Here is a 21,252-nt window from a genome sequence, read left to right as displayed (position 1 = left end):
ATTTGCGGCACCCACAGGCCTTTCTCAATTAACCCCTGCTCCTGCTCTTTTATGCGGGTTTCCAACCCTTTTACCTCCTCGGCCAATTCGCCCCCCTGTTGTTTGAGCAGTCCCCATTCCTCTCTCTGTTGTTGCATTCTGGCATCCACCCGGCCCCGATAGCCTTCCAGGTCCCCATTTGCTTTATCAATTCGGGCACCAATCCGACCCTCCAACGCTCCCCCCTTTCGGACAGCGTGGGTCACGCCCTCTATTTTTGACACTAATTCTGTCCGTATCAATTCACTTACCACCCCTATGGCTTTTTCCATCTCCCCCATTCTAGTTCCTACTTTACCCTTGTTACGGATTCGTCACTTCCGTTGTTGTGGTTCTCATCCACTGTAAACATTTTTGGTTGCATGTACTATTATGGTTATTGTTTAAATGAATTAGAGATTACTGTTTTCAAAAGGTAAAAAAAGTTAGTGTTTTAAAAGAAACCGGAAACCGGATCGGGAACCGGACGAAGAAGAAGAAGAAAAAAAGAAGAGGCGGAGCGAGTGAGGTCGGAGAATGAGCCGAGCTACGTTGAGGTTTTGAGCAAACGCTGGCGAACAAGGGTCACAAGCGAACTTTGGGGTTTCCTGGGAAAGGGATTCCTGCGACAGAGTTGTTATCGCTGTGACAGATAAACCTGCGTGACAGGTTTTGCGGATGATTCCGAAGAGAATCATTGGAGTGCCGTTACGTCTCGAGAACCGACCGTTGGCCATTTTACCTCGCGCCGGATTTCGCATCGCTCCAGGTTCTTCACCTCGCTTCAACCATTTTCACAACCATCCAGACGTTAATCTGGTGTGTGTGTGTAACGTGGATTTTGAGTGGGAATTTGCGGTTCGCCGTCTGAGAGTCGTTGAACATCCATACCCGAAGGTTAATTTGCGGTTCACCGTTTGTGAGCCGTTGAACGTCCATACCCGAAGGTGTGATTTCCCAGTTGCCTCTTGAGGGTACCTTTGCCCATCTTTGGCAGTGTGACTGTCAACCGAGCGGGATTCTGGTCTCGATACAGCATCGTTCTGACGATCACTGGAGTGGATCGACTTTGGCTTGAAGCCGGAACCAACTTTGGTTTGATGCCGGGATAGAGACATTGGGAATGTTCTTTTCGCTCACTTGGAGCACAGTGAGTTATATTGTACGAAACTGATGGTATCATCATAGGAATGATATATTGGTTGTACAATTGATTAATATTGTTATTGTACTGTTATTCTTGTGTGACCTTAATACAATACTTGTTTGTTGGTAACAATTGGTGTGGTTTCACCATTGATCTTTGACACACAGAATAACACATCTTTCTGCCGTGACTCCTCTCGGGGCTCGGAGGTACACCGTGACCGTGGTTTGGGGAGGAGCACGTAACACCCTCCAATTCCCCCAGTCTGCCCGTAATTTGGTTTTGCACCCTCCCTTCTATGCCATCAATTCGTTCCCCCAGCTGCTGTGCCATTTCCCCAATTTTTCCTTCCAATTTTTCATTCCTTTCCTTAATTTGTTCATTCATTTGTTCATTCATTCCTTTCATTTTTCCCTCCAATCCCTCAATTTTGCTGTCCATCCCTTCAATCTGTTCTTTCAATCCCTCCTTTAATCTATCCATTTGCCCCTCCATGTTTTGGGTTTGGGCATTCATTTTGTTCTCCAATTGCTCGCTCTGAGCATTCATTTCCCCTTTTAATTCATTAATTTGGTCACTCATTTCCTTCATCTCTCCCTCAATTCATTCCTTCATCATTCATCCTTCAATTCATTTCCCATCTCCCTTCATCCCTTCAATTCATTCAACTTCCGGGTGCGGTTGTGAGAGGACGCTGGCGCTACTTGTTCGCCGCTTCTCCGACTGGATGGATGTACAGGGTCTACTTCTACTTTCCGACCTGACATCTCACACCTGTCCTGCCTTTTGTTGATTGTGGATTGGATTGGATTTGTGGACTGTGGACTTTGTGGATTGTGGACTTTGATTTGTGGTTTGTGGACGCCGCCATGGCGTCGCGTATGGGGACGCTGGTGCTGTTTGTTCTCCAACGGAAGGCGCACGTGCCGCGCGTTCTCCGGCTGGATAGAGGTACGGAATCTGCTTTTCTAGTACTCTTGGCGGCTTTTTGGCCGACGGGTCTGCTCTCTGCTTGATCCTCCCGGCTTCACCTGCCCGGCTCTTCCGCCGTTGCCTCCTGCCCGCTCCCGGGCATCTCGCACCTGTCCTGCCTTTTGTTTTCTTGGGTTGCTCTCCTGTGGGTTGCCTGGACAGCTGGCTGGCTCCCTGTTGGCCACCGCTGCAGTCGTCGAGCTGCAGGACACTCGCTGGCTGTTAACGCTGGCTGTTGCCCGGCTGCCTCCTCGGCTCTCGGCCCTCTATTGGTCCTCGGGCTGCTCATCTTCATTGCTCGACCCTCCTCGCGTGTCGTGCTCTGGACCAGCCTGTTGTGCCTGGCGCTTTGGTCAGCCAGCCTGCGGCTGCCGGCTGACCTCTCCGGGCTCTGTGCCCCTTCGCTCCTGCCTGGCATGGCACTGAGGTACTCCGCCGCTAGGCTTCTTCAACTCAACAACCACTCCACTCCGCCATGCATCTCTGTCATCAAAAACCACGGACTCCTATGACGACCCAGATACATCCATAGAGGCTCCGGTCGCAAGTTTGTTTACTCCCAGACAGGTCACTCCGTCCCCTCACTCTGGTCAGCTGAGCGCACTCTCACCCGTCGATTACGTCATCACAACAACATACACGAACGCGCCCCCTGTCTGCAAGCCCTGGCAAAATCACCCGAGTCCATCGAGTCCATCACCCGACACCATGCAAAGCAATATGAAGCTTGCTCTGTTCAATACCCGGGCCCTCAACAATAAAAGCCACATCCTGAACGACTTCATTCTGGACAATAAACTGGACTTTCTCTGACTGAAACCTGGCAACAACCTCTGGACTACCTCTCACTCAACCTCACTACACCCAATGGTTACTCATACATCAATGAACCACGCTCGGAGGGCCGAGGTGGTGGAATTGCTGTAATACACCGACAGGACATCAAGACCAGCCTCATCTCCATCTCATCTGCTCCATCATTTGAACACCTGGCTTTTAAACTTTCTGGTCACACACAGTCAGTCATGGCAGTTGTCTACCGCCCTCCCAAACCACACCCATCATTCCTGTCTGACCTCTCTTACTTTCTGACCCAGCTCTGCTCCTTCTCCCCCTCAACCCTCCTCCTCGGTGATTTCAATATCCACATGGACTCCACTGACTCCACAATAACCGCTGACTTCATTGATATTCTTAATTGCTTTAACCTCACTCAACATGTCAACTTTCCCACCCATAACCATGGTCACATTCTGGACCTTGTCTGTTCTATTGGACTAAATCTACACCATCTCTCTGGATCTGACCTCACCCTCTCCGATCACTTAGCCATCACTATGACCATCGACATTCCCACCCCAGCACCAAGACAAAAACGCATAATCAACTTTGTTATGAACTCTCAGCTGAACTCTCTTTCACCTACCTCATTCTCATCTTCCCTCTCCGAAAAGATGTCCACCTCTCCGTTCGTTGATTTGCACAGCCCCTCTGACCTCACTGACTACTACAACCACACTCTCTCTTCCTGCCTCGACCAGCTTGCGCCTATAAAAACCAAAACAGTTTCATTCACCCATTCTGCTCCCTGGTTTACCCCTGAACTCCGCCTGATGAAAACCCGTGCCCGCCAACTTGAAAGACTCCGTAATAAAACAGGTCTCACAATACACTCCCAGGCCTACAAAGACCACCTGCAGCACTACAAAGATGCCCTCTCCCACGCCCGCTCCACCTACTACTCTCAAATAATCCACTCTGGCTCCGGAAACCCAAAGGCACTCTTCTCCACAATAAACAAACTCCTCAGCCCCCCTGGATACCACCACCCAGTCATTCACAGTCGACAACTGCATTTCTTTCCTTTCATTCTTCCAAAGCAAGATAGACAACATCTACAGCAGCTTAACCACCACCTCACCTGCTCCCCCTCAAACCATCTGCCCCCCCCCCCCCCCCCTTGTCCTGCCAACCCCTATCTCAGTTTTCCCCAGTCTCCCCTACTGACCTCTCTGAACTCCTCACAGGAATGAAAACAGCCACCTGCACTCTGGACCCCATCTCCTCCAGCTTTGTTAAGGCTTGACTTCCTGCTCTCTCTCTCCACTTATCACTGCAACGATAAACTCCTCCCTGTCTACTGGCATCGTCCCACCATCCCTCAAAATCGCTGCTGTCACCCCCATTCTGAAAAAACCTGGACTCAACCCTGACACCCCAAATAACTTCAGACCCATCTCCAACCTACCCTTTCTGTCAAAAGTTTTGCAACGCGCTGTAGCCACTCAACTCAAACATCACCTCTCTGCCAATAACCTGTATGAAACATTCCAATCCGGATTCGGCCTCAACCACAGTACGGAAACTGCACTCCTCAAAATCACCAACGACCTTCTCCTCTCCTCTGATGCCGTAACCTCAACATTCTCATCCTTCTCGACCTCAGCGCCGCCTTTGACACCATCAATCACATCATCCTCCTTACCCGACTTGAAACCACCTTTAACATCACTGGCACTGCCCTTTCTTGGATCAAATCATACCTCTCCGACAGGCACCAGTTCATCTCCATCAATAACTGCAAATCCCCCACCGCTCCCCTCCCCCAAGGTGTCCCCCAAGGTTCAGTTCTCGGTCCCCTCCTCTTCATCCTGTACCTGTTCCCCCTTGGTCACTTAATCCATCGTCATGGTCTCCAATTCCACTGCTTTGCCGATGACATCCAGCTTTTCATTTCCGCCAAGTCAATTTCCACCGTCACCCACTCTATCCTGACAAACTGCATCACTGAAATAAAATCCTGGCTTCAAATCAACTTCCTCAAACGAAACTGTGATAAATCCGAAATAATCATTATTGGACCAAAAACGCTCACCAAATCCACCCACAACTTCACCCTCAACATCGACAGTATCCCAGTATCCACCTCCCCTCACATCCGGAATCTTGGCATCATCTTTGACCAAACCCTCTCCTTCGACAAACACACTAAACAGATCACCAAGACAGCCTTCTTTCATCTGAAAAACATTGCCCGTCTCCGTCCATCCCTCTCCTCCACAGCTGCAGAAACCCTCATCCACGCCTTCATCACTTCCCGTCTGGACTACTGCAACAGCCTCCTCTATGGTTCACCCTCAAATATCATCAATAAACTTCAATACATTCAGAACTCCGCTGCCCGTCTACTCACCCACTCCCGGGACCGGGACCACATCACCCCCGTCCTTCACAAGCTCCACTGGCTCCCTATCTCCCAGAGAATCCAGTACAAAATCCTCCTCCTGACCTACAAAGCCCTCCATAACCTGGCCCCATCCTACCTGACTGACCTCCTCCCCAGACACACTCCCACCCGCACCCTCCGCTCTGCTGCTGCCAACCTCCTGTCCCCCCCCCCCCCCCCCCAATCCGGACCAAACTCAGATCCTGGTGGGACAGGGCCTTCTCCATCGCTGCTCCCACACTCTGGAACTCACTACCTCAAACCATCAGAGACTCCTCCTCTCTCACCACATTCAAATCATCACTCAAGACCCACCTGTTCAACACCGCATTCAACCCCTGACCGTCTCTTCTCCTTCTCCTTCCTTTCTGTTTGGTTATTTAATTATGTATTTTTGTCTTTTTTGTCTTTGTTTTACGTACTATGTCAAAGCGTCTTTGGGTTTCTTGAAAAGCGCTATACAAAATAAATGTATTATTATTATTATTATTATTATTATTCCTTTGGGAGTCCATTTTTCCATCCAACCCATCGATTTTATTTTCTAGTCGCTCACTGCGTTCACTCTGAGCCTCCATTTTGTTTTTCATTTCTCCCATCTCCTTACTCATTCACTCGCCCTGTGCGTTTATGTCTCCCTTTAATTCATTTTTCATTTCTCCCATTTGCCTAAGCAATTGACCCAACATCTGGTCGGTTGTCGGGGCCGCGCCTACTGCTCCCGACTCCCCGGTAGGGGAATGGGGGTAAGTTGGTACTCAGGATGGGGGAGGTTCCAAGGCTCACCTCTAATTCAAATCCCCCTATTTCCGGCCCCCTCGCTTCACTGACGGAGGCCTCGCTACGTACCTCCATCTCGTCAATCTCCGACATCCGCTTTTCGGAAGATCATTTCCCGCGCGCGTATTTATTTTAATTCCAAAAAAACACAATTTAAGTTTGGCGAAGACGCGATATCGCGCTCCGTATATCCAATCGGTATCAAATTTCTCCGCCTCGACTATGAAAATTTTGCGTTCGAACGTCGGGCGCAATGTATGCCCGACCGTGTCGATGTCTTGCCGTGGACAAAAAAAATTCGTCCGTCGGGTTCGAATCCCACACTCCTGACACCAAATGTCACGCAACCACCGAAATTAATATCTGGCGGTCGAGGATTGCCGATCACGCGGCTTTAACTCTGAGGCAGAAGCTCAATGGCGGATTCCAAAATCTAAAACACCTAAGCGCGTGGAATGGAGGGAAACAGCGCATGTCCCTGCAGCCTTAACTATCAAATCAATCAGGAATCTGCATTCAGGTATTATGTACAAAAAGTAATAAGGGTTTATTGGGAAAAGCAAGGACAGGAAAAGCACGATAAACTTAAGGTAACTAAATTGGGATCCCACACACAACAGATTTCAAATACAAAAACGAGGGAATATGAATTAACAAAAAGAACACGTCACGTCGTGTTAGTGTACGCGGAGCTCGGGCTTATCTGTCTCGTCGTCTTGTCCGTCCAACGCGGCTCCAAACTCCGGCCCCGATGTACCCATGAGGCCTCGCTCCAAGCTCCGATCCTCTCGCCGCCAACGAGGTCCATGCACCAAGGTCCAAAAGCACCAGCACCGCTCCACTTGGGCTACACCTCAGGCCAACTTGGGTCGGGATCTCTGAACGACTCGACCGGACTGCTGAAGACAACTCCTCGTATCGACTCGACTGCCCAATGGCGTTCGGCAAACTGGCGTTCAGCAACTCCCTATGGCTCAACTGCCAACTCTGTGAATCCAGCTGCTCTGGACTGTGCCAGGAATGTCACAACTCCCTAACTCCTCCTGCTCAACTCAGGTCGGGGCTCTGATCTCATCTGAACTGCTCGAAATGGCGTCCGGCCCCCGTTAATATCTCTGGCCGATGACGTCAGCATTGGCGCACTGCTCTGCCAATCAGAGCCTCCACCGATTCGCCCCTGTGCACGACCACTGCGTCACTCCAACTCTCGTCCCCTACTCCGTGGTTCTTGTGTTATAGCACGTGCTATGCGAGGTGGGTAGGCCTCTCAGAGGTGAAAATGGTGGCGGTCAATTGTGGCAGTGTTCCCCCTGATTTCTTCCTAAGTCATGTCAGGGGAGAGGGCGTCTTTTAGTGTTGTACTAAAGGTCCTAACTAATGTTTAAGTGGTGTGCAATGCCAAAATGGACAAAGGTTTGACTACCAGGTGAGACATACAAGGGCTCTACTCATTATTCCCTACACTAACTAACACACAAATCTCCTGGTAGATTCACAATCATACATCTTAACACGACAAACGCCTACACATGACTTATTACAGGAAGTGTTCCTTATCGCGACATCTCTAAGCATGTTACCTACTCAGATCTACTCTGCTCTACATATTGCATTACCAAATTGGTAACAATATATATATATATATACATATATATATATATATACATATATATATACATATATATATATATATATATATATATATATATATATATATATATATATATATATATATATATATATACAGTCTCGTGAAAAAGTAAGTACACCCCATGTAAAGTTTTGACTTTTTCAACATATTTCAACATACAGCTATTTGATCTTCATTTCAACAATATTGATAGATAAAGGTGATATAATATAACAAATATCATGAAACATTTACATTTTGTAGTCCATTGTATAATTTAAATAAACATAAATGCAAATTTCGCATGTGGAAAAAGTATGTACACCCTTGGCTCTAATAGGTGGTATTGCCCCCTTTGGCAGAAACAACCTCAAGTAGGCGTTTCTTATGACTGTCTACCAGTCTCTGACATCGACTGGGAGAAATTTTTGCCCACTCCTTCATGCAGAATTCTTTCAGCTGTGCGATGTTTGAGGGGTTTCTTGCATGCACAGCTCGTTTCAAATCCCCCCACAACATATCGATGGGATTTAGATCCGGGCTTTGACTTGGCCATTCCAGAACCCTCCATTTCTTTCTTTTCAGCCATTCCTTGGTGGATTTACTGGTATGTTTAGGGTCATTGTCATGTTGCAAGGTCCACCTTCGGTTGAGCTTCAACTTTCCGACAGATGGCCTCACATTATCCTCAAGCACCCTCTGGTACAATGAAGAATTAATAGTGGATTCTATGATGGTGAGCAGCCCAAGCCCTGATGCCGCAGAACTGCCAAAACCATATTTCCACCACCATGTTTTACAGTTGGTATCAGGTTCTTGTGGTAAAATGCTGTCTTTGGTTTTCGCCAAACATGTCTTCTGGTACTGTGGCCAAATAGCTCTACCTTTGACTCATCTGCACAGAGCACATTGTTCTAGAAGTGCTGGTCTTTGCCTTGGTGTTCATTGGCAAACTTTAGTCTTGCCCTGATGTTCTTTCTGGACAGCAAAGGTTTCCTCCTGGCACACCTCCCATGTAGATAAAATTTGTGCAGCCTCTTTCTAATGGTAGACTCGTGCACTTTGACATCAACAGTAGCATGAGCTACCTGTAGGTCCCGTGATGACATTCTGGGGTTCTTAGAGACTTCTTTCAGCATCTTGCGGTCTGATCTCGTGCTGAACTTGCTGGGGCGGCCCAGCCTGAACAAGTTGGCAGTTGTTTGGAATCTTCTCCACTTGTAGATGATCTTCTGGACAGTCGAATGATTGATTTCACATTGTTTGGAGATCTTTTTTAATCCCTTCCCAGACTCGTAGGCATCTATAACCTTCTTTCTGAAGGCCTCAGAGAGCTCTTTTGATCTCGGCATGGTAACGCCGCACACTTCAACAACAAAGAGCAAATCAAACTAAATGGCTGAGGTTTAAATAAGACAGGTTCCTCCAAGATCCTCTCTAACGATGTTCTAATGATTTGCACCTGAGCTGGTGCACCTGATTCTAATTTTAGGTATTTGAAGTAGTGATAAATGTAGATTGTAGGGGTGTACTTACTTTTTCCAAATGCGAAATTTGTATTTATGTTTAGTTAAATTATACAATGGACTACAAAATGTAAATGTTTCATGATATTTGTTATATTATATCACCTTTATCTATCAATTTGTTGAAATGAAGATCAAATAGCTGTATGTTGAAATATGTTGAAAAAGTCAAATCTTTACATGGGGTGTACTTAGTTTTTCATGAGACTGTGTGTGTGTGTGTGTATATATATATATATATATATATATATATATATATATATATATATATATATATATATATATATATATATATATATATATATATATATATATGTCACAGTATAGTAAGTGACAGTTTATTGACAGTCGACCCGGCGTTAATTTTATTAATACGCACTTTTTTTTTTATGCAGCTTGTGGCTGCTGGTTGCATCATTTATGGAAGTGGGGCTGTGCCGCTGATGAAGTGCCCTGTTTCCAGTAACCTGGCACTCATTTTGCCGACCTTGAAAGGATGACAGGGCTAGTAAACTCTCACCTGGTGTTATTTAATAGCACGACAGGGGCTCAACGTCAAGATCTTCAGGCTGCCACCTCAACAGATTTTTTTTTTTTTTTTTTTTTTGTATACTGAATCGAGGCTCGTGAAAGAGCTAACATTTATTTCACAAACAAATCAACCAGACAAACAAAATATACAAAAAGAGGGAGCGGAAGACAAGATGGGGAGAGAAGGGGAAGCACACAACCACAACATTTGAGAGCAGGGAGAAGTGTGGGAGGGAGAGGGCTTGGGGGCAGGAGGCGTGGGAAGGGGAGGGGGGGGGGGGGAGGGGGGGAGAGGTATAAAACACAAGGGGACCGAAATTAGCGGGGGTAGAAAAGATCAAGGTTTTGGATGGGGGAGGATAAGAGATGGTGGTGAACAGCTGTTTTAAAGACCTGGAGGGTGAGTGGGATTGAAGAGAGTGAGGGAGTTTGTTCCAGAGGTGGGAGAAAAGAGGAATGAAGGAGTGAAGGTGAGCAGAAAGTCTTGATTTTGGCAGTTTAAGCATAAGAGGGTTGCAGGCAGATCTTGTGCGACCTGTAGGAAAATTTGGGGGACAGAGCCCAGAGAGGGCTGGGGGGGCAAGGCCAGAGAGGAGTCGGTAGAAGACGGAAAGACCACCAACCTGCCTGCGGTGAGTGAGTGAAAGGCCCTTGGAGTTAGCTTCATCGCGGGAGATTCCAATGATTCTGAACGCTTTGGTTTCAACAGCGTGAAGACGGGCTAGGTGTGAGGCAGGAGCACCAGACCAGAGGGGAGAGCAGTATTCCATAGAGCTGCGGATGAAAGCCTTGTATGTGGTGAGGAGCTCAGGTGTGCCAAGGAAGGACTTCGCACGACGGAGGATGCCCAGTCGGCGACTGGCTTTGGAGGCCAGATTTGAAATGTGGTTTTCCCAGGAAAGATCATGGCAAATAGTGAGACCCAAAAGCTTGAGTGACAGAACTTCTTGGAGAGGATTATTCAGAAAGTGGATGGGAGGGTTTTCCAGTCGGTCTTTTCGGAGAGACATCGTAAGAGTGTGAGATTTATCAGGATTGAAAGACATGTTCCATTTGTTTGCCCAGTCTGTGATTTTGTCCAGGTCTGCAGAGACTGAGGAGGCTGCAGACTGCCGATCTGAGGGATGAGGAATGGAGCGACAGAGAGTAGAGTCGTCATAAAATTGCCAACACCTGGATTATTTGCACACTTATTATTTATAACTAGCAGGGGTACACGGCATTGCCCGTTCTAATTTTTGTGGGGGCCTAAAACATCTTTCCTACAACCACTAAGGAATAAAGTTCCTACACACTTCCCCACACCCATGATAGAGCGATCAAAAGAAAAAAAACATCTCCAAAAATGAAACTTTTAAAAATTAAATCAATTAATTTTTTGGTCTAAACCACTCCCTGGCACTCATTTATGGCATCTGAAAGTTTGACGAAGATCTATTCAGCAATCTCTGAGAAAAATGGCAACACTCACACAGACACAGACACAGACACACACGGCTCTCGTTTATAGTTTCGCTTTGTTTATGATCCCAAGGACCAGACGTTGCGTGTTTTATTGCAAGTTGGAAAAAGCATCAAGTTTGTTCTCATTACTTCCGCCACCGAAGGTAAATGGAGGTTGTGTTTTCACCGCTGTCTGTTTGTGAACAGGATATCTCAAAAACTTGTGGGCTGATTCGGACGAAACTTGGTAGGCAGGTTGGGTGTGTGACAAGGAAGAATTGATTCGATTTTGGTGAAGATCCGAATCCGGATGCGGATACGAGAATTATTTAATTTTTGAAGCGATTCTTCACCATGGAGAGAACGGGCTAAAACGATATGTAACATTATATTTAAAAAAGTTATCGATAGATTATAACAAAACTTGGTGAATTGGTGAATAACAATTTATTGTTATATAATAACAATTTATTATAACAATATTCACCAAAACTTGGTGAATAACAAGTCGGTTAGATTTTGGTTCAGGTCCGAATCCATATCCGGCCTATCAGTGGATACAAAACAAACTGTTCAGTCTGGCGGAGGTGTGCGCTCTCTACCGAGTGCGGTTGTTTATACTTTCAGCTGATGCTTTGTGATGGTGAACAAATATGACAATCAGGAAAAACCGTGCTGCTAATATAGTTCATTAAAACAAACATTGCGAGTTGATTATTATTATTATTATTATTATTACTATTATCATTATTACGATAACGATGTTATTATGAAAAGTAGGCTAATTAGTTATGGCTTGTTCGCAGGTACCAGAAGTGGTTTCTGAAATATCACACCACTTCTCATGGAGTCACGAATAATACACCACTGTAAAGGCCTAGCCTAGTGCTAGACATAACGCCGTCCCAGCGAAAAGAGCGTGACAGACGGACGGAGAAACCCGGCTACTTTTACATAGAGATGACGTTTTGTGAATTTTTTTAAATTATGAAATTGGAAGTCTGCGTGTGGAACTTCCAGTAACACAATTTGTGATGACATCATGGGGCACCTTGTTAGAATAAAGGGCACATTCTGTACTACAATGCTTAATATAGGCCAGCTGCCGTCTAGGATAGACACTTAGCCACACGGTAAAATCACACGTTAAATTTTACACCGATGTTGAGAAATTCGTCACTCGAACAGAGGCTCACACGTGGCATTTCGGCTTCAGTGACAGAGTTGCCTTTCGTCGGAGCAATGGCAACATCAGGCCTGAGCCTTTGTCCACGTGATAACTTTCAATATTGATTGTGCCTGCACGTTACCATTGATATAATTTATCAATCCACCATTTTCTTTCATTTGAAGCTTACACGTAAGCAGAACTCCTTCCTAATCAGCTTTTCGAGAGCTGCGCCATGGAATACCATTACTATTCGTGGTGAAGGTTCTAGTGAAATGCTCCCATGAATCACAGAAATTAGAGTCTGAACCTGCGAGTCCTAGACAAAACTGAACAATAGCACTTCTTGCCATGCACACACAGTCCCTTTTAGCAGTAACAGAATAATTATCATTCAGCAAATGTATACCAATGATTTTCTGTGGATGTAAAGAGGAAATTTAGGCCTAATCCCCCAGCTGGGCAACGGATCTGTTTAATGTCCCCAGAGCATCATTACATGAGGCCTCAGCACAGTAAGCATTGCCGGGTCGCTCGGGTGGGAGAGAGCCGGTGAATCATTCTCTGTTCCTCAGAAACAAACAACATCAACACATAATCACACACGTACATTCAGATAATCAGCATCATCTCTGAGGAGGATGGAGAACTCTTGCTTACAGGAAATGGAGTTACAATCCAGATGCTGTGCTATATTATTTATTGGAGTAAAATTCATCCAGTTAATTATTGGAATTTGTGGCTGCACGACGTAGTTTTAGAAAGATTTCCTCCATCTTGACTGGGGTTCATAAGAACTGATCAGGATGCAAACAGAGTTATGAATTGTTTTTCAAGACACCACTAAGTATGTTTCCTGGATACCAGTGCCTAGCAACGAGCACCTAGCAACCAGCATCCAAGCATCCATCAACAAAGCACATGACATAAAAACCCAGCATTTATCAACACGCACCCCATATTACGAGCGTTCAATTATTCATTCAATCTCAAGAAATATATATCGCGAGAAGCAGATGATGGAATTTCTTTTTTTTCTTTTTTTTTAAAAGTCACTTGGAACCCATGGAAATGTGAATTCGCGCAATAAACGGCACGCAGTGATTACCCTCTAATAGCAGACTGTTTGCTATGGCGAAGCGGCTCGACAGCGTCGCAACGCCATGAATGGGTTAATGCGTAATCTTCCGCTGCACTGCAGCTTCTGGGAATTTCAAGCTGGGATGTTGTCAACATAGATGCGGTATTCCAGCCATCTAACTGGTTTCACAGGGTACGTACATTTGAACTGCGGGAGCCCAGTGATGGGTTTGAACCTACCTCGTTTAAACGCCCTCCCCCCTCACCCCTCAAAAGTGTCTGCCTGGGTCGATAAATAACGCATTCTAAAGGTCGCAAGATGATGTACTGTGCAACCGACCTGCTTCAAATAGGTAAATCAGAGGGGCAGGATCCAAGTTTGACCTTTCAAGGTCAGCCCGGCTTTTTCTTCATGTGCTGAATCACTGCGTGTAGTTCCAGCCGAGCACGTACTCCTCATTGCACAGTTACTTTATGACATTTTACCAATTTTCACATTTGTGCACGAAATCGTATTACTTTGTGGGTGTCTTCATTTGAATCTTTTAATGCTGAATTCCATCCTTACATCTCCATGCATCCCCTCAAGGTGGAGAACTTGCTGCTCATAAAAAAGGTGTGAATCGTGATCAGATGATCTCCAGGCTGCCTGGGTCTCGAACTCCAACCCCTCGTCCCTGGGGGAAGATGGAGAAACGGAAGTCGGTTAATAAAAGATAAATAACAAAATGCTGTAAATCTCATTCATTTCCCATTCAAGGTTCATGCCAAAGGCAAAGACGCATATCTTGTTTCTTTATTTATTTCCTTTCCCATAAATGACTCCAGATGATGGATGCAAACACATCTCAAAGGTTGTAAACGCTGCAGCATAAAGAATAATGGATTATGAGGCTCTTTAGTTGGCAAAATTGGCATCATAAATTTTCTGCTATTATCGAACCGAGCATCACGACTGTGCTATTCTAACCTAATTGATTCTTCATCGATTATATGACACAGAGGAATCGTTTTTACCATGGTAATGCATGTGTGCAGACAAACCAAAACACGTTGAAGCCAAAACAACACAGCTGAGATAATTATCTCTGCCATACAACATGATGAAAGATTAAAAAGGAACAAAACAGAGAGCCTCTGGAGCCTCGTCACAAGGGCGAAGGGGCCATTTATTTATTATGTGGCTTACATAAGTATGTCAGGATTATTCAGCTCACTCCCATCACTTCATAAGCTCTGATCTGATCCCCAGCCCACATCAAGTACATCTGGAATATTGTGTTCGGGTTGGTCGCCACATTTGAGAAAGGACATACAGTAGCTGCCACGGAACGTGTCCAGCGCATTGTGGCTACCGGTAGATTGATTCCCTGTGCCAGCTAGACTTAGCTCGGAGCAATGGATGGAGACTGGACGTTATTCATCCCAAAAGAGATGAGAATGAGGGGGATCTGATAGAGATGCTTTATAGGCTAATTAATGGTATGGAGGGAATAATTGTGGAAAGGTTTTTCAGCAGAATGGACAGCAATAGGGCCATGAGCTTGAGAGTGAAGAGGAAAGATGGATCGTCATGGAAGCAGGACAGGGGGTCTTTCAATCAGAGAGTAGTTAATGCATGGAATGGTCTCCCTGGGGCAGTGGGGCAGTGGTGGCAGCTGAAATGGTGGAAAAGTTTAAACTGGAGATCGATAGCTACAGGAGTACATGGATATCGGTGGAAATGCACGAGCATGATGGGCCGGATGGGCATGTACATCTATGTACAAGGACTTCCTTGTATTTCTTTGTACTTTGTCCCCACAATTTAGACCATACCGCCAGAGCAGTATCCTCTGCCATTGCTAAATAACAAGAATGACCGCACCGTGGTCACAACCTGCAACACAAAATATTGTTATATCGGTGGGGTAGTGATATGTCGAGTCAGGTAGATTTGTGTAGGTATCATGCTCCGACTGTCGTGAAGAAGAAGAAGAAGAAGAAGAACCACCACCATGTAATAAGTAGAGGCCCTGTTTAGCCCGGCTGTCGGATTAAGGTGAATCTTCGTCCCCATTACGAGGAATGGGGCATGTTAACTGGTTATAGGGATTATGTTAATTCCCTGTTCGTCAAACCTCAGTGATTTATTTCCTTTGCCCCTTTTGGTACCACACCATAGACACTAGTGAGAAAGTGCCCATTAAACCACACTTAATAATAAAAACCAACCCGAAGCCAAGCATCAAGCACAAGGGCTAACAATCCCGCCTGGCAGGCACACATCGCTTGGGCAGGCCGAGAGCCACGCCCAGAAGGACAGTGATTGGGCGGGAGTTGACCAACAGGAAGGCCGGGGTAAGAAGGCACTCGCTGATTGGCAAGGGCAGAGCAGGAAGCTACTCACTGATTGGTAAAAGAAGGGCGAGCAAGAAGCGGCACGCTGACTGGTGGAGAGCTGAGCATTCAGTGGTGGCCTGCAGACTGATTGGTGAAGTCACAGATGACGTCACGAGACGGCCGATAAAATAACGTGCTGACTGACATCTTGCCCCTTGGTATCGGACTCTGGTGAAAGACGGTTGAGTGCTGACGATTCTCCCCCCTGTCTTGACGTTCTGGACCTCGGTTCTGGCGGAAGCGGTTGTGGGCCGGCATCGTATCCTCGTTCCCCTGTTCGTCTGACGTGAGGAGGAAGAGCCACAGACGGAGAGCTGCAGTTTTTCCAGGCAGAAACGATGCGTGGACAAACGCTCGGGAGGCCTTCATCGAGGCCTAGTGAGGCCTGTTTCGTGCCAACGCACACGCAACGCTACCAGCGCCCCGGACCCGTTCGCAGACCCTGACGAGGTTCAAGCCGATTGAGCTAAGTGCAAATAACTACAAGTTTTTATTTTCCAGTTATCCTTCCCTTCATCTGTGTTTCTAAGTCTGGTGAGGGAGCGCTCCATTTAGGACTTTAGTTATCGTCACGCTTTGCTTTGTCCCGGCATTCCGTTTAATAAACCCCTTCGTTATTTTCTGTACATTTAAAATCCGGTTTCGTTTTGAGTTACTTTTTGCAGGTTGAAGACTGCCCGGCGGGATCGCTCAGGTAAGCGCTTCAACTTCCGCCCCTCCCTTTTCTTCCCCCGGCGCATATGATAAAAATCCGCATTTGATCAACGCCTCAGAGTTAAAGCTCGCTATTGGCCATTCGTGATCCCTGTGGTGTTCACCTGGGGAATCGCACAATATATATGTATGTATATGTATTAAAAAAAAATTTTTTTTTTTTTTTTTTTTACCTCCTCTGTCCACTCAATTCACACATCCTTGCTGTTGAGGTTATTATCAAATTCCTCTCTGACGGTCTTCATGGTTTGGTTCAATATCAATTACCAGTCTGATGGACAGATGTGTCTGGTTTCACACCCCTTTAAGATATTACGTAATACATGAAGACATTCCCCCTTCCAATCAACGCTAATTGAAATCTGACGCAACAAACCCAGGCAATGTATAATCAGCAGAAAATCAAGATGGCGATCATATTATTTTGTCTGGGTGCCAAGGTGGATAGAGTCGAGTGACAAATGTGGGTGGGGTCCGGCAGCTGTCCGACCAATGAATGCACATTTCAAAAATCGACCCCTAACAACCACAGTTTCCTATTAGTGACATTATAGTTAAAGTGTCTGCTCTGAGTCTGGGAGGTTGGTATTTCAAACTTCGGCTGAGTCATACCAAAGATTTTTCAAATGTCCCTTGCTGCTTCCTTCCTTGACATCAGCATTTAGAGATAAAGAATGGATAAACCCCATGGGTTTGCATCCCATGGAAGGTGGCCAGTGGGAGGGATGTGGTTCTCCATAATTTCCTTGCTGACTGTGGAGAGAAAAGGGACATCACAATATGGCTTCCCAGCACAAAGAGTGCTCCTCAAAGTTATGTCACTTCCGCAAAGGTCACCAGCCGTGTTTGTCTGAAGTTGTATAGTATCGTATTATGTCTCTGTCTGCATATGTGGGCATGATTTGTGTAACAGCTCCTCCATGAGTCAAAGAAGCTGAAATAAAACTAAAACTTAGGGGTTAGTAATTATGTGGAGCTCTGGATGTTGAGATCCATTAATCCAACCGGTTTTTTATTTAACAAGAATGGAGATGATTTGAATACAACATGGCAGAGAAATACATGGAACATTATTTTACGTCTGGCAAACATAGGGGCAATACCCCTGACACTCACCTGGTGGAATAAACAGTATACTGCACTGACTAAAGGTATTTTAAACCACTTTCAATGCTTGCTAGAATACAGGGCAGCATGTAGAATCATACTAATATAATCATAAGACTTTAAATAAACAAACAAAAAAATATCCATTTTGGGGGGCAACCCCCCCCCCCCCCCCCCCCCCCACCATCCCCCTCCCACCCTGTGTCGCTCCTCAGACCCAAATTTTTCAAATGACTTGAACAAACATTGGTACATCATGGGTGATGAAGGTTGTGGTCAAGTTTCATCGAAATAGTGTGTGTAGTTTCAGAGGAAAAAGCAAATTCCTATTTTGGGGGGTCAAACCTGGATCCACTTTGACCCCGGTAAAACCCCTTAGATCTCGATCTTTTTTAATGCCGTGAACAAACATTAGTCACAACACAACAAATATAATTTGTGTCAAATTTGGTCGCATCGCATAAGCTCTCCTGAACTTCGTTCCAGGTGAGCAAACAAGAAAAAATACATGAAACAAGTAAGTGACCTGGAAATTGTCATCAATGTTACTTCTATTCTGACAAGATGATTAAAAGAGGGGAATGTTTCTTCCGCAAGTGATGTACATATGAAAAAGCAAGCTTACAATGCAATTAAATGCAAGACTCACAAGTAAAAGAAGAAGAAGAAATAATATTCACAAGTCAGGAGACGACGATGGTTAACGAGTGAGCGGTATTAAATGACAAAGGTCAAAACCGACATTGAAAATATATAAATAGGAATGTATTATCTGTTATGAGACTAGTTAGCGACACAATAACGAAAATTCGGTTCGATTCCGACAACTTTGAAAATTTCACCTTTGTGACCTTGAAATGTAAAAACGAAGGTTACTGACCTTGAAATGAGATAGAAAATAATGTATAATCAGTTATGAGGTTAGTTAGCTACACAATACCGAAAATTCGGTTCGATTCCGACAACTTTGAAAATTTGACCTTTGTGACCTTCAAAGGTCAAAGGTCAAAGATTCTGAAATTTGTTGGAAAACTTGTATTTCATGATGTATGTGATAATATAAGATCATGTACGACATTTCACCCTATCAGGAAGCGAACAATGTAATAAAACCATCAAAAATCGACTTTTCTAAATTTCCTGACCTTGTGACCTTGACCTTGGGGCAAAAATGAAAAATCTAGCTCTATGGGGCTAGACACATAACATTGGCCGAACCAAATACCGAAACCCCTGTCAGATTCCACCAAACCCCTCGGAGAAGATGTAGCTTGAAATCGATTACCCCCTAAAAAGACATCTTTTTTGGGCGTGGCTCCGCCCACTATGGGCGCAATACGCCCACTCTAGGCAGGACACAACTAGATCATGATATCAACCTCCCACCCAAGTTTCATCAAGATCGGATGATATCATCGGGTAGTTATGCTGCGGACAGACAGACATACAGACACACACCCATGACGAATATAGTGGTCACTCTGTTTGATAACTCGTGAACCAATATACTTGATGGCTCCATGCATCAACAAATGCCTCTCCCTTTTTATGGTGTATCCCGTAAGGCAATGCCGTCTGGAACAGCGTTTGTCTGTCCATCTGGTGTATGTATGTATGTCCCTCACAAACGTCCACCAATCAGAGCTGAGGATCTGGTCACATGACAGGGGGATGGCAGATCCTCCACTCAGCAGATCTAAGCTTGGCTATGCCGTTGTTAGACTATCGGTCTTGTTTTTTGACGACATTTTTGTTTTTACCTGCGACATGTCGCAGGCCTGCAAGAGCTTTGCGTTGCTGTTGTTGTTTGGGGTTCTTTTTGGGGGTCACTTCTTTTTGAAATTTTAGAAATGTGAACCCATTGGTCAGAGAGTTGCCAGACCACACCCACATCTGTCGCTTGATTCCACCCAACTTTGCGCCGAGACGAAATGATATGGCCGCCAGATTGGTTTTCTGGTGGGCCTAACACTTAGGCTTCTGCTAATTATACAAGGCCCAGGTTTGTAATCTGGAAAATGTTCAATCAAGTCTGCCAGAATGCATGGTAATTAAGCGTTATGTTATGCAAGTTATTCAAAAAATAGCGTGACGTCATTTTTGAACGGCCATATATTGGGGATAAGCAATCTGTGACCGTGTGACGAATCAGTTTGTTCTTATATAACTGTGGGGGGGCTGACATGGATCAGAGGTGTCGAGTTAATTTTTTAATAGCGCATTAAATGTATGTTTCCCAATCATACTGTTTGTCTTTTAAGAGGGCCTTGAATGCGTGTTTCACAATCGGCCTGATTACAGCATTTTGTCGCAGGTTGTGACCACAGTGCGGACATTCTTGATCTTAAAACCAAACCGGATCTGTATTCAAAGTCCAAAGCCTCGACCAGAATAGCATTCACAACTATAACAAGTTGACAATGTCAATTATACCTGACAGTAACATGGTGTGTGTCTCGACTGTTTCCGTTATCTTCTTCACTTTCATCTCCTCTTGTGTCATATTGTTGCGTGACGGCTCCTCATGCCCCCAAAAAAGATGAAAATGTGCGTTAATGGCTGTAATTACAACATGTGCGTTTACGAATGAAAAATCTTCATGGAAGCAAAGTGCTCGGATGAAAGAATGGCAGAAGAGGCAGTTACAGCGAACGTTTCAGGAATTTCACATGGAAGAGACTAAAGACTTCATGGACTACGTGCGAATGTCCCTCATGAATCGTCCGTTTCACTTTTAGAAGTGAAACCCCACAATGGACAATTGTGCGATACACATTCAACAGATTGGATGTTGCACCTGCGGCACGACATGAGGTAACACTTCGGTTTGTGGTGCCTTGTGCTCCGCTTCCATTGGCTCACTGCTCGAACCTGATGATGGTGAATGATGAACAAGGAAACTCGATGGAACAGACTCAGTTATGACTGCCATTAAAAACTAGCAGTTTTAATATGTACACTATAATCACGTCGATCAATTATAACTGACGTTCGAAATAATAGAAATTGTATCTTCAGATGAGGGTTCAGGATATTGCAAAGTTATGAACACAGGTTTGATTAATTGTAGTCATTTTAATTTGTATTAAAAAGGAATTTCTTGGATGCTATCACTGTATACTGATGAGACACACACACACACACACACACACACACACACACACACACACACACACACACACACACACACACACACACACACACACACACACACACACAGTTCAAAATTCTGTATTATGGTTGGTATTTTTTTCTTCACATGATGAAGGCTCATGGAAGAGCGAAGTGATGGAGAGTTGTTGTTGTTGTTGTTGTTGTTGTTGTAATATAGCCCCGAATAGTTCTCTTGAACAAGCCTGTGGCACGGAGACAGCCGATTGATCTCCCAGGAGCGACCCAGAGATCCCCCACATCTAGGATGGTGTACCCCCGCCTTCACCAAGTCAGGGCCACGACAGAGTTAGAGAAAGAGAAAGAGAGAGAGAGAAGAAGAAGAAGAGGAGGGACAGGACCGGTCCATGGGACCGA

General features: G+C 45.2%; 1 protein-coding gene across 2 annotated transcripts in view; it reads right to left on the bottom strand.

Moving 5' to 3' along the window:
• The window catches only part of LOC137429183 (leucine-rich repeat and immunoglobulin-like domain-containing nogo receptor-interacting protein 1), a 54,133-nt gene that overhangs the window by 17,913 nt on the left and 14,968 nt on the right, over positions 1-21,252 (bottom strand). For both annotated transcript variants that reach the window (XM_068119182.2, XM_078779463.1), the window contains exon 2: positions 14,090-14,198. In XM_068119182.2, the coding sequence (XP_067975283.1) occupies positions 14,090-14,101 (12 nt within the window). In that variant the 5' untranslated portion in view covers positions 14,102-14,198. The remainder of the gene's footprint in view (positions 1-14,089; positions 14,199-21,252) is intronic.

This window comes from Myxine glutinosa, chromosome 6, assembly GCF_964187855.1.
Source record: "Myxine glutinosa chromosome 6, kmMyxGlut1.1, whole genome shotgun sequence".
NCBI classification, from domain to species: domain Eukaryota; kingdom Metazoa; phylum Chordata; class Myxini; order Myxiniformes; family Myxinidae; genus Myxine; species Myxine glutinosa.
Note: the sequence above shows the minus strand (reverse complement) of the source record. Positions and strands in the feature narration are given on the sequence as shown.